The sequence below is a fragment of the Astyanax mexicanus genome, chromosome 11, assembly GCF_023375975.1.
Source record: "Astyanax mexicanus isolate ESR-SI-001 chromosome 11, AstMex3_surface, whole genome shotgun sequence".
Classification (NCBI taxonomy): Eukaryota; Metazoa; Chordata; class Actinopteri; order Characiformes; family Acestrorhamphidae; genus Astyanax; species Astyanax mexicanus.
In genome coordinates this window covers 1995649-2010830 of record NC_064418.1, presented here as the reverse complement: position 1 = coordinate 2010830, position 15182 = coordinate 1995649, and the positions used below count along the sequence as shown (strand labels likewise).

At 34.5% G+C, this 15182-nt stretch overlaps 2 protein-coding genes across 2 annotated transcripts; both read right to left on the bottom strand.

Moving 5' to 3' along the window:
- Positions 1-80: 80 nt before the first annotated feature.
- On the bottom strand, positions 81-5669 carry asb11 (ankyrin repeat and SOCS box containing 11). The gene is made up of 7 exons (XM_022665675.2): positions 5240-5669; positions 4280-4359; positions 3023-3130; positions 2789-2939; positions 2106-2240; positions 1190-1375; positions 81-607 (listed from the first exon to the last, which is right to left on the bottom strand). The coding sequence occupies exons 1-7, from the start codon at positions 5334-5336 to the stop codon at positions 483-485; spliced, it is 882 nt and encodes a 293-aa protein (XP_022521396.2). The 5' UTR covers positions 5337-5669; the 3' UTR covers positions 81-482.
- Positions 5670-7882: 2213 nt separating this feature from the next.
- On the bottom strand, positions 7883-14574 carry piga (phosphatidylinositol glycan anchor biosynthesis, class A). Its single transcript, XM_007227718.4, has 7 exons — positions 14374-14574; positions 12832-13171; positions 11397-11829; positions 11178-11310; positions 10286-10418; positions 9902-10108; positions 7883-8929 (listed from the first exon to the last, which is right to left on the bottom strand). Exons 2-7 carry the CDS (start codon positions 13150-13152, stop codon positions 8678-8680), a joined length of 1479 nt encoding a protein of 492 aa, XP_007227780.3. The 5' UTR covers positions 13153-13171; positions 14374-14574; the 3' UTR covers positions 7883-8677.
- Between the last annotated feature and the right edge of the window lie 608 nt (positions 14575-15182).

The window sequence follows — 15182 nt, the reverse complement described above, 5'->3', positions numbered from 1 at the left end:
TAACATTTAGCTTTCAGTAAATTTCTTTACATTTCTGTACTTTTCTGAGGAAAGAAGAATAAACAATACACATGACATTTTAAATTTAAACATTTTATTTTTAGACATTTTCCTGAAATAAACACAGGATAAAAAATATTTATGTTGGGTTTTATACATGTAGTTGTAGGTTTTAGTATAACACCCTTCCATAATATAACAGTCCAACAATAAAAAAAGAGAGTACTGCATTTTTGATTATTAGAATATTCATAAAAAAAAAATAATGTCATCTTTTCTGCTTTAAAAATGAACAAACAAAAAATATGTAATTGAAAAGCCCCCATCCATAACATTAACAGTCATGGAAAAGCTTCTTCACCATTTTCACCAGAACTGTCTGGTGTGTTTGTACTCCCAGATGTAAGATGCACGTTGCTATGGTGGCACGAGGTTCTCTTTCAATTTTAACAAAATAGATGTACTACCAAAGTTCTGGCATGTTACTGATACAGAAGATAACTGTGTAAGATGTGCGGTAAATGGAGAACTTTTGCTTTATTCAGTCTTTTTTGTCCCAGAGTTTGACGAATGCACAACCGGCTCAACTGTGAAAGAGATCGAGTTCCTGCAACACAAAAATCAACAAATGGGTTAAAATGGCTTATAATTTAAAGCTTTGGTTCATTCAGTATTTAGACTACTTCAACAAATATCTCTGGAAAAAATAAGAGACCACTTAAAAATGATGAAAATATGAATATAATCAAGAGGAAGATGGATGATCACAAACCATCAAACCACCAAACTGAACTGCTTGAATTTTTGCACAAGGAGTAAAGCAGCATAAAGTTATCCAAAAGCAGTGTGTAAGACTGGTGGAGGAGAACATGATGCCAAGATGCATGAAAAAAAACTGTGATTAAAAACTGTGATTGGGTTATTCCTACAAATATTGATTTCTGAACTCTTAAAACTTTATGAATATGAACTTGTTTTCTTTGCATTATTTGAGGTCTGAAAGCTCTGCATCTTTTTTTTATTTCAGTCATTTCTCATTTTCTGCAAATAAATGCTCTAAATGACAATATTTTGATTTGGAATTTGGGAGAAATGTTGTCTGTAGTTTATAGAATAAAACAACAATGTTCATTTTACTCAAACATAAACCTATAAATAGCAAAATTAGAGAAACTGAATATCCTCTTACCTGCTGTCTGCAGTAGATGTTTGATATGGTTGTCTGTAGTCAGGTCCAGAGGTGTCCGGCCCTCAGAATTCCTACATTTCCGATCAGCCCCATGCTCCAATAACAGCTCCACCTCTTTAGCTCCGCCCACTCTGACAGCAGCATGCAGAGGTGTGTCACAGCCACGCCCACAATGCACATCAGCGCCTAAACACATATACAACACTAGTTAATACATGCAGAATACATATAGTACACTCTAAACCTATACACATAGTTACATTATTTTACAAGCCATTAGATCACTTTTTACACTATTATTCTTACACTTAAACTCATTCGGGCTGTTTGTTCACATTATCAGGCTGAATTGACTGAAATCAGATTTTTTGCTTAATGTAGCTCAGATCTGATTTTTTTCATAGCTGTGTGAACGTGCCAAATTTTTTCAAATCAGATTTGAGTCACTTTCATATGTAGTCCTAAATTGGATACGTATCCAATCCATTGACATGTGACATGAATGTAAACGAACAAATCAATCAGAATTCATGCGTCTTTATGGTTTTACGCATTAGCATTAGTGCTACGTGCTTCTCTCTCGTACCCACACTGCATCTCTTGGTGCAGCTGTGCAGCTATAGCTGCTAAAGAAACAGCAAAAGCAAACCGCCTGTCCTTTTTTCAGCTCCTGGACCTGAGCATGAACTTCAGAGCAGCTGTTTACTCTCCACTCCAGCAAAAGATGCTCCACATATGAGCTGCTAACTCATCCAGTTCCCTTTATAAAGCTACGAGTCTCTCCTCTCTCTAATATGAGGGTTTTAGTTGTTGGTGAAGAAGGAGGCGTTTACACAGGTATCAATGTGCAGCATGTGAGACGTTTCAGGGACCTGTATATATGTGTGTGTGTGTGTGTGTGTGTGTGTGTACTGACCTAATAGGAGAAGTCTCTGGACAGACTCGGTGCTCCGGGCCTCACAAGCACAGTACAGGGGTGTTCCGTCTCCAGCCACCACCATATTAGCATTCACTCCATGAGACAGCAGCAGCTCCACACACTCTGTGTGATCTGAAATTCACGAGCACACTGTTATATAAGCCTGCAGAACATTTTCACATCATCTGTGTCAGTGATCACTAACTGTGCTTTGATTTTAAACCATATTCACCACTATATTCACTGAGCTAGTGAACATTCACAAGCTGTAAAAACAAAATGAACTGCTTGAATTTTTTTTTGAAGCATAAAGTTTTCCAAAAGCAGTGTGTAAGACTGGTGGAGGAGAACATGATGCCAAGATGCATGAAAAATGTGATTAAAAACAGTGTTATTACACCAAATACTGATTTCTGAACTCTTAAAACTTGTTTGTTTTCTTTGCATTATTTGAGGCCTATTTTCTGCAAATAATAATAAATGCTCTAAATTACCATATTTTTATTTGGAATTTGGAAGAAATGTTGTCTGTAGCTAATTATTGCAGTCAACTCCCAAAATTGAGGAAATTGAGTGTTTTATGTGAATATTTGCATTATATATTTTTAAAGGCATTACAGACCTTTGACTAGTAGCGTGCATGGGGTTAATAAATAAAGAATACCGGTATATAAACCTACTTCTCTTTGCTGCTGCATGGATAGGTGAGTTGAGCAGGTGGGCTGGGTGGTGGGCGGAGCTGTGCTTCAGTAGGACTCTGAGGAGAGCTGGGTTCCCACTGTAGCATGCATTAAGAAGGGGCGTGGCTCCATCAGCTGATACAGCACTGGCCTGAGAAAGTATATACAGTATATATAGACTTAAATAAGAACTGATTCACATATAAATAAAGATGTTACACTATCAGAACATACATTAGCTCCATGATCCAGCAGAAGTTTGGCACAGGCCAGATGTCCACCTAGACACGCCTCATGCAGCGGAGTGACTCCATTCAGTGTGACCATATCTGCATGCAGCCCCTGTATAAACACAATATATAATAAATACACAACTACTCAGATATACACCAAACATGCATATATGTATATATTCCTGACACAACGAGATACGACATGCCCTCCATCACTGTGTGACTGAACTGAATAAGAATAGAATTGAAGATCTGACTGGTTCTACAGAGGGATGCTGCCAGATTTATCATTTAAAATATAAGTTGGATGATTTTGTTGATGTTCTTCACATGCCTGGTCCTTAAAATCAACATGAAATGTAAAAATAATATAGTATAAAAAAAATGAAATAGCTGAAAATGGCAATTCTGGGGTCCTAGCAGTTCAATGGCACAATGGCATCTAATACACATGAATAAATGAATGAATACATGAACGCCTTTATTGTCACACAGTCACACGTACTTGCAAAATTAATATTAATTAAGTAAATACTAATCAAGTGCCCTTTTTTGACACTTTACATGTAGGTTTAAGCTCTGATTTAAGCATTTAAGCTCTGATTTAAAATAATTTTATGTTTTTTAGATTTGATTAATCTATCTTCTGTTGACAAAGTAGTCATTCTCAAAAAGATGAATTATTTAAGCCTCACAGCATGTGTTGGATGTTGGGAGTGTCTTTAGAATGATAATGCTGTTGATACCCTTCATAATTCAGTGTGTATTAAACTTCTGTGGGAATTAGCTAATTATAAGGCTAATCAAAGCTGAATTATGATTGGTTGTTGTATTTTAAAACGTGACATCATCATTAAACCTTACATTTTTTGTGGTGTAAAATATTTAGAATGCTGTAGCACCATCTAGTGGTGCAGTTACACAACAAGCTTAACACCATTGTTAATTTGATCACTTTAAAATTATTAGACTCTTGATTTAAATTTTAGGCAAGATTCTACTGTGTAACCCACATGTTTAAAATGTGTGTAATTTGGAATTTAATTCAACATATAAAGCAGGAATTAGCGGTATAGACCAAAATGTGGATTTTTTTTTTTTTTTGCTGACCTCACTTTCATGGGTATCTTGTATAGTATGAGTTATGGTTTGGGCTTCACAATTAGTTTTAGCAGTGCACATTAATATTCACTTTTTTTTGGAGAATAACCCTTAAAAGTAGTTTAAAGTCTATAAAATAATGTGCCTCTTTTAGTACCTGAGAGAGGAGTCTCCTCAGTGGGAGCAGACGACCTTGCAGAGCTGCATCGTGCAGAGGAGTTCTGTCTGCCCATAGACCTGAAACACACACACACACACACACACACACACACACACACACACACACACACACACACACACACACACACACACACACACACTTTATCACAAACTGAGGCCATGAGCAGCACATCCCCCAGCTCTTATAAATGGTGCCATTATTATTGACCCCTATAAACACTAATTCTAAAATCCTTTAAAAACGTTCAAAGATCCAAAAATGCTAAAATAACTTTTCAGGAACATTAACCAGAGCGACATCATTCATTCAGTGAATTACATAAATAAAATAAGTCATATATTCACAGCAACAAGACCAGGCAATTCAACCAGCATGACACTCTAAATGCTAAAAATGTACTAAAGTATGTTTGAAAAAAATATATATTTTAGAAGTATATTGAATTACATTAAACTAAAAGTGTAGTTTTTTCCCAAATACACTATATTGTACTTAAAAAAAGTATGATCAAAGATTACTTTTAAACATTTGATGAAAGCATAATATTAATGCACTTTTTAATATATTTTAAGTAAGTACATAAATCTCCTAGTATATTTACAGCATACTGAGCTGGATTAACAAAACTCTCTCCTAGATGACCTGAAAGTGTATGTCAGAAGAAATACATTGATATGATTGAGTTAAGTTAGATAAGAATCTATTTACTGCACAATTAATTTAAAATATCCTATTTTTATTGTAAAATCTTCTATATTTTTGCCTCCTTTTTAAAAAAAAAACAAATTTAGGCCTATATTTAGACTAGATTTCTCTATCAATGGAAAATCTATATTAGTAAAAATGTAATATATTGTGTAGTTCAAGACTAGGACTAGGAATATTTCCCTTAGGTTAAGACAGGTAGTAGATAGGTTTAATAAAAGCTGAACTCACCAGCCATGAGTGTGTTGCACACCTGACCTCCATACAGCCGAAGATCTCGCTTCCACATCTGATCCCACACACACACCTCAGCACACACACCGCTCATCCTCCAGCTCCTCAGATTCTCACTCTGATTAAAATAAAGACTGAACTGTGCAGAGCAGCCTGTAGAAAATATATGGCCTTCACACACACACACACACACTCACACCTCAACAGTACACACACAACTGTACCGCCCACTACTTATCATGCAGATACAACCCCCCCCCAACTAGGAGTGAAGATCTTCTGCATGACAATGGGCCATAAGCATGTGTGAGACAGACACACAGTTTCTGCACTTAAACACACCCTTAAAAACTACATGCAACATTCTGTACAACCTTAAAATTAAAATAAAAGTTATTTTAACACACCCTAAAACTACCTAAAACATTCTGTACAATGCTAAAATCTCCTTTAACACACCCTAAACACTATATGAAACATTCTGTTCAATGTTAAAATGTTTAAATTAAAATTATTTAACACACACTAAACACTACCTAAAACATTCTGTACAATGTTAAAATGTTAAAATTAAAATAAAAGTTATTTTAACACACCCTGAACACTATATAAAACATTTAGTACAATGTTAAAGTTAAAAGCTCTTTTAACACACCCTAAACACTACCTAAAACATTCTATACAATGTTAAAATTAAAATAAAAGTTATTTTAACACACCCTAAACACTACCTAAAACATTCTGTACAATGTTAAAATGTTAAAATTAAAATAAAAGTTATTTTAACACACCCTAAACACTACCTAAAACATTCTGTACAATGTTAAAATGTTAAAATTAAAATAAAAGTTATTTTAACACACCCTAAACACTACCTAAAACATTCTGTACAATGTTAAAATGTTAAAATTAAAATAAAAGTTATTTTAACACACCCTAAACACTACCTAAAACATTCTGTACAATGTTAAAATGTTAAAATTCAAATGAAAGTTATTTTAACACACCCTGAACACTATATAAAACATTTAGTACAATGTTAAAGTTAAAAGCTCTTTTAACACACCCTAAACACTACCTAAAACATTCTGTACAATGTTAAAAAGGTAAAATAAAATAATAGTCATTTAACACACCCCAAACACTACATAAAACATTTAGTACAATGTTACAATTAAAATAAAAGTTATTTTAACACACCCTAACTAACTTTTAAGGGTTCTTCAATGTAAAACTGTAAGAAGAACCAGTAACACTTTACAACCCTTACAACAGAATCTCAATGAATTATTTATTAACTCTCAATTCATCATTATTTACATTCCTAAACATGCTATTAAAATGTAGTAATATTTAATAATAAAAATAGTACCTTAATTATTACTATTACTAATTATAATTAAGTACTGTTAATTGTAACCCTTATTGTAAAGTTTTACAGAGGAACCCTTTAAAACCAAAAATTCCAAAGAAAAGGTGGGACGCTGTGCAAAATGTGAATAAATGTGAACAGAAATAGAATTCAATGATTTGCAAACATTAATGGCCCATATTTCATTAAATATACACTGTCTGGCCAAAACAAAGTCGCCACTAATTATTATCACATCAGGGTTCTACTTTTTTACTGTTTTTATTAAAAGAAAAATTCACACTGTTCTCATTTCCCATTAAATACTTACTAGAGACAGATTATATCTGTCCAGTATCATTTATTTTACTTTAATCCTGGATATATGGAGATAAGACATTCTGGATCATTGACTTCTGTTACAAATATGATAAAATACATAAAAAACATATCATATCATATCGTATGCAATAATACATTTTTACATTTAAATTTTCATTTTGTTGCAGTTACAGTGTATTATTGATATATATATATATATATATATATATTTAATTCAGTGTTTTTTTATATTGCCAAGAGTATCACTATCACAACAAAAAAATACCATGAAATATTGTGATATTACTATAGGGCCATATCGCCCACACCTAGTTTTATTTATTACATTTTATATTTATATATAAAAAAAAGAATAATTTGTGGTTGACCACATCAGAGCATTTACATTTTTTTTCTTGCATTTTTAAATATAAATCTAAAAGCAGGAGGGAACAGAAAAGCTTATAGTGATTCAGTGCTGGCAGTATGCAGGAATGGGAAAGGTCCAGTCTTACAGAAAGTGTAAAGCATGTGTGAAAACAGTTGAGTAAACGTGAGAACAGGCCGTTAACAAGAGCTCCTGTGTGTTTAGCCTTGACTGAAGGAATGTCTGTGTTATCTGTGCTGTTTTGGCTCCAGCAGAAACCTCAGATAACAAACATTACATTACACCATAAACAAAGTCCTACTTTAATATAATTCTCTACTGTATAGATGTATATACAGCTCGTTAAAAATCAAAAGATCAATTCAGTTTCTGAATCAGTTTCTCTGATTTTGTTATTTATAGGTTTATGTTTGAGTAAAATGAACATTGTTGTTTTATTCTATAAACTACAGACAACATTTCTCCCAAATTCCAAATAAAAATATTCTCATTTAGAGCATTTATTTACAGAAAATAAGGATAAAAAAACACAAAAAAAGATGCAGAGCTTTCAGACCTCAAATAATGCAAAGAAAACAAGTTCATATTCATAAAGTTTTAAGAGCTCAGAAATAATTTGTAATAACAGTTTTTTCATGCATCTTGGCATCATGTTCTCCTCCACCAGTCTTACACACTGCTTTTGGATAACTTTATGCTGCTTTACTCCTGGTGCAAAAATTCAAGCAGTTCAGTTTGATTTAACACTTGTGTGTTATTTGTAATTATTTAAGCAAAAATATAAAACATTACAAAATTAAACAAAATAAACACGACACTTCAATACAGATAAACATTTTTGCTCAATATCATTTAAATTCCTTTAAGAAAGAATGAGCATGTTTCAGGTATTAAAATATTACAAACTATACAGTTAATAAATGCAAAATAGTACCAGCAGCAATGCAAACGTATAAAAGAGATCCCGGGTACTTTCTATTTAAATAAATAGATTAAAAAAGAAGCCCTTCTCACAAAAAGGTTTTTATCTGATAACAGTGAAAAGCTTAAAAAAATGTAAAAAAAAAAAAAAAAAAACAACAAATACCCAAAAAAAAAATCCAACAGCTTTACAGTGTACAGTGTTTAATTCTCCACCAGCAGAGGGCAGAATTCTCAAGCTCACAGAAGTTTCACAGGAGTTTAATTCACTGGAATGTAAACTTTTATTATATTATTTCTTTAAAATCTGTAAAACAAAAAAAAAAGTTAAAAAAATTATAATAATAACCATATAATAATAATCTCTTTAATATATATTAGCAAATATAAAATAAGCAGCAGTGCCAGAATCTCATAATTAGTCTTAAATTATAGTTATTCTGGCAACTGCATGTTAATCAGGATGTGGATCTTTAGATTTCCCCTTTTTAAAGCTCTTCCTCCAGCAGCTGTCTGGACCCGACGCATCTATCGCAGCGTCCATGAGGTGAACGGGGTGGAGCCACTGCAGAAACAGCAGGAAAAGGAAGTTGATGACGGCCATAAAGGAGAAGATGGACCCGGCAACTGCACCACAGTGGCTGCGCAGCCTCTGCAGACGGGCAGGCAACGTCAAGACGGGCTGCTGGCACGCCTGATCATAAACCTACAGAAACAAACAAAATTCAACTTTAATAACTTTATATAACATTAACATCATTAAAACAACATTAAAATAATTTATAATGACACAGGTGGGCTGTTTCTTCCCCATACTCCCTATACTCCCCATGCAGACATATTCGCTTTCTTACACCCTGCAAACAGTCTATTTTTATTTATTGCACCTGCACACCTTCACATCGTAAATGCACAAGTTAGTTTTCTCTGTTGAGAAGCGCAGAAGCACTGCACCATTAAAATAGCAATCCGCCAAAGTCAGAGCTCACCTGGCTCTTAAAGGGAATAAAGAGCAAGTGATATGCTGATATCTTTATTTAACTTTAACGTAACTTTATTTAAAAAATGATTTTAGTTTGGATTTTGTCAGTCTTTGCTTTTATTTTTGTGTTTTTGTGGATTTTCTGTGGAATTTGCTGATAAATCCTTCTTGAATCTCTCGTTTGCTCCTGCTTCATTTTTTTTGCATTGGGTTTTGGCACAGTTTTTAAAGGTGGGCGGGGCTTAAACGTCTTAAATCTCCATTATTCACCTGAATCCTTGTTTGAGACCAACCAAAAAATAAAAGCAAAGACATGCAAAATCCAAACTGAAATATATATATATTTTTTTATTATAAAGCAACGTAAAATAAAGTAAAAAAATCAATCCCTTTAAGAGGCAGGTGAGCTCTGACTTTGGGGGATTGTTATTTTAATGGTGCAGTGTTTCTGCGCTTCTTAACACAGGAAACTGGCCTGTGCGTTTACAATGTGGTACAAGGTATGCAGGTGCAATTAATGAAAAAAGAATTTGCAACGTATATTCTTTCCTATTGATTCTTAAAAATTTGATTGCAGATTTTATTTTTTTTGCTTTAAACTCTGGCACAAAATTCACTTCACAGAAACGAACATTACTGTAGTGAAATGATCTGCTGATCTTTACGCTCCGCAAAGTTTTTTCAAAACTCTCCCACCTTCTCTGTGCGTTCAGCGATGTTCCTCCAGGTGTAGAGGTTCTGAACTTGGCGGTGGATGGCTGCTGGAGGCGGTACGCTGCCCGAGCGCTGCCTGGAGATTACTGACTCCAGTCCTGCACAGAGAGAGCTCACCGTGGGCTCACACAGAGTCACCAGCTCATCCGGAAGAACCTCAGGTATACCTCCCACACGAGTGCTCACTACCTACACACACACACACACACACACAGATCTACAGGTCTTAGCACCACAAACACACAACGTGTAGTGTTTAAATGTACTATAATATATTTACTACTGTCAACATGATGATGACACTTTATTTTTAACATTTAACAGTAACACAACCCCACACACACACACACAGTCACCAACACACACCTGAAGACCACAGCAGGCTCCCTCCACTATGGCCATGCAGAAAGCTTCAGTCAGTGAAGTGTTGAGGAAGATGTGACCCTGAACGAGAACGTCTCTCACGTCCTTATGATCGAGAGCCCCCAGCAGACGCACCCTACAGACATTTAACATCAGATCCAGAATCAGTAACATCACAGCAGCAGATACTTCTAAACTATTACCTCTTATCTGTCTCAGAAATGAGAATATCAACTTATAACACAACATTTAAAGTTAATCAATAACTTTCATATTGCCTATTATATTTTTCTTAACCTGTATGCTGACTTTGTTTTAAAACACTATAATATATATTTTTTATGTTTTATTTATGTAGAACATAAAATAAAAAATAATTCCAGTTCCAATATCTAAATATTCCTAATATTTGCCAGTTAAAAGGGTCTAGCATACAAAAGTCTTAAAGTAGGCACTGGAATAAGTAAAATATTAGCCCGGAATAAGTGAAAAGAAATTTATACTAAATGATGATTAATTTGTTTTAGGACTTTGTTTCCTCTAACGTTAGGATTTTTTTTTTTAAAGAAGTGGCAGAAATTTACCTTTTCTATTTAAACTCATGAGACTTGAGTAGCACTGCTGAGGTAAATGTATGACTGAAGTTGCTATGCTTAAGTAAATTTATGGGCAAAACTGCACTGCTGAGGTAAATGTATAACTAAAATTGCATTGCCGATAAAAGTTATGACTAAAATTGCAAAAATGTGTTCATTATTGTTTTAAAATTATGTGATTTTTTTTTTAACAAGACAACCTTTTTGGCAGCTTCATTTATTCATTAGTTAATATTGTATCCGAGTTATTTTTGAGATAATTTGAACAAAATGAGTTATCGAAACAGATCTATTCTTACCGGTCATGTAGCTGATACTTCTCTCTAACCTCCTCCAGAACGATTCTCTTCGGACCTTCTCCGCCAATCAGAAAGCAAAGATCCGGATGTTTGGCACACAACTCTGGGATGATTCCACCAAGCAGATCTATTCCTGAAAATAAGAGAAATGCTAATTATTCTAAACAATCTGAATGAATAAACTTAGAGTTCTGATTAAACATTCACACTCCGTCCTACCTTTCCTGTACACCAGGCGGCTCACTACAACGATGGTGATCTTGCTGTCGTCACGGGAACCGGGGTCGGGGGTGAAGTCGGTGGGGTCCACAGCGTTGGGGATCACAGAGACGATGTCGGGGTTTAGAGCAGCTCTCAGAACAGTGTTCTCTTTACTGGTGTACGACACACACACGATGTGATTGGTGTCACACAGCGTTACAGTCAGCAGTTTGTTGGTTAGCACTGAGCTCAGATCAGCGAACCCGAAGAGCGAGTGATCAGTGAACACCGTGTTGAGGCCCATGGTCTTGGCGTGGAACAAAGCATCATGGGCCATGGCCGAGAAGGAGCTGTGGGCGTGTACCACAGTGATGTGCTCGCGTACGAACACACACCTGAGCAGAGGTAAGCTGTGGAAGCAGGAGGTGGCTGTGGACTGGTTATACATCACCTACAGAAAAGAGAGAAACAGAGGACAGTCACTTTCATTTTAGGGTTTTTTTTTATCCTTAAAAGAAAATAAATTCACCTTAACATATTCACACACATTTCTTACACACACTATATATGGCCAAAAGACAAAAAAAAAAAAACAACAACTATGGAGTGAATTTAGTGTCAAACGTTTTACGCAAAAAATTAAATTCGCAATAAAAATTTGAGAATCAAAAGAAAAAAGAAAAAAAAGTGTATGTTGCAAATTCAAAAAATAAAAAAAATTAGCAAATATATATTTTTTTAAATATACTTGGTTACTTAATTATTCTTTGCACTTATTTTCACTTATATTTAAGTTTGGATTTTGCCAGTCTTTGCTCTTATTTTTTATGTTTTTGTGGATTTTCTGCGGATTTTACCCTTGAATCTCCATTGGTTGGTCTCAGACTAGGGTATAGAGTCCAAAATCAGATGACCAATGGAGATTCAAGGGTAACGCCTTCTTCTAAGCCCCGCCCACCCGTGAAAACTGTGCCTAATCTAAAAAAAAGAAATGCAGAAAATGAAGCAGAAGCAAAAGAGAGATTCCAGGATAAAAAGTCTTTAGCAGCAGTATATTTTAGCAGCAACTATATTTAAAAATATATATTTGCTATATTCTTTTTTTTTGCATTAAACTTTTGGCACAAAATTCACTTCATTAAATACCTGCTTATTCATTTCTCCTTTCAAAAAATCAAATTAATATGGGAGGTTTTATACCCCTCTACCCCTTACCTGAAATAAGGAATAGTGATAATAGCATTATATTTGTCTAGAAGAGTCGTATTTAATTGGCAATGCTTCACTACTAAAGGGATTAGATAAACTGTGAGTTTGTACATCTCTGTCAAAAATAGGTGCAATTTAAAGTATCAGGATGCATTCTTTAGAGTGGGTGACATATATTATATATATATATTGTACAATATAAATACTAATATGTCCTCAGCTTCACTGAAGCTCAGCCACACACCTGCAGTGGGAGGTAATAGACCTTCAGGCCGTTGGTGAGGTAGCGAACTCCACGCCGGTCTCCGTACGCATGCGTAGCGATCACCACCTTGTGCCCCCTCTCTAAGAGACACTGTGAGAGCTGGTAGATGTGGCTCTCGACTCCGCCCATGTTGGGGTAGAAGAAGTCAGACACCATACAGATACTGTGCTTCTTCTGGGAGGAACGTCTGGCCGTGCCGGAGGGCAGCAGACTGGCAGGACTGTGTGGGGCGGGAGGATGAGCGTCAGGCTGGCAGGAAGCAGCCGCCTGTTTATCTCCTCTTCTTCTTCTTGACTTCATGTTCACATCCAGTTTAGACCTACAAAAAAAAAAAAATGGCGATAATTTAAGCAAGGCGATACACTGTGATTGATTAAATACATTTATTTAATGCATCGTAGTTCAAAAAACGACCTATTATATTTATAAAATCTAAAAAAAAAAAAAAGTTTATTTTTTTAGTCCAATAAAAACAGTGGGATCTAATGAGTAAAAAAAATCTCAATATTTCAATATATCAATTGTTTTATACACCTCTAATAATTAAATATTAAAATATGTACTGTCATTTACTCATTTAATTTTCTCTACTCAATCTGTAGTTCAGAACACTGGATATTAATTGGATAGTAATTGAGAGTAATTGATACTCATGATATCCTTTGCAAAAATATATACATAGTAAATCTGACTTTAATCCGGTAGCAATGTCAAACGTGGCTTTTGTGTGACAGTGAAAAATATAGTATTACAAATTGCAATACTTTGAAAAATTGGAAATATTTGCATTTAAGAATACATAACTATATACTTTAACATGCTTAAATGTCATTTAAAAAAGCACAGTTGTGTTGACTACATTTCTTGAATGTTTTAAAAATATATACTAATTGCATCCTGTTACTACACTACTAAACTAGATACACCGATCAAATATAACATTATGGCCATCTCTTTGTTTCTACACCTATGATATTTATATTTTTTTTTATATATTATTCACCAATACCAGAATGATAAGATTTTTTAACATAATATAAAAGTTTACTTAAAAAACGCTATAGGCTGTAAATATTGCATAGTCGTTTAGACTTATTCATTTAACTTTAGCTTTTTAGCATATTCTCCTCCACCAGTCTTACACACTGCTTTTGGAGAACTTTATGTCACTTGTGCAAAAAATCAGTTTGTAATATATTATATCATTTATATAACAGTAATTTTGAATCAGAAGATGAAATACCTGTTTATTGTAAATCCATATAGAGTTAATCCTGTCAGTCAGATTTCCTGTTTCTGTAATATAGCTTTACTTAACCCCCCAAATCAAACAGGAATAACTATTATATTCATATTCATACAACTGAACTCCGGGTGAAAAGAATATTATAAATTAAAATGTATGTAAAGAGTGAGTTTTATAGTTTAATCAATAGGTTAATATTAAGATTTACAGAGTAAGTTAGAGTTAGCTGTGTTGAGCTAACAGCTCGATGGCTATGATATGTATAATATAAATACCTGCAGTCAGACTCCGGCAGCTAAACAGTTGATATCACAGCCTCTGTGTGAAAGTTTAATAAAGTACAGCTTCATATCTACCTGTTTTATTAAGAGACAGACTGAAATAACTACATATTTCTGTTATAAATCACAGAACTCTTGAGTTAGCACATCTGCTACTGAGCCAGTACACAGTCTTCTTCGACTGCTGCCGGTCTCCAGCAGCACAAAACTGCACACCGCCACCTACCGACCGCACTGAGCTACCACTGCCCATAGACATCATATACAAAGACCACGCGTTGATTGGCCGCCATATTGGATGGGTCATTCATGCGCCCCAGAAAAATAATTTTCTCACTAAGGAAAGTGTTTTTCCCGATTTCCACACGGTTTGATTTGTTACAAACAGCAGAGATGTAGCAATGATACAGGACGCTGTATAAACGAATTCATTTAATATTTTAATGAAGAAACACGTTTTATATAGTTAATGTGTGTATATACGTATATATAAATATAAAATTAATTATTTATACACTTGTTAATATGCCATATCACATGTATACAGAGTTGCGATTATTATAGTTGTATTAAACACCTTCCTCAGTGTAAATTAATGCACTGGGTCGCGTGGTTGACTCCTCCAATATGGCGGCCACGCTACACGCCAGGAGGAGGGTACGGCGCGAGACCGGGCTCCAGCTCTCGTATGTCATAATAAAGGTCCTCCGTAATTAAAAGGCTCGTGGATGTCATAAAATTTAAATTATAATAAAATGTCATCTTAAAAATGAAGAAAGTTACCTACCGACTTGTTTAGTATA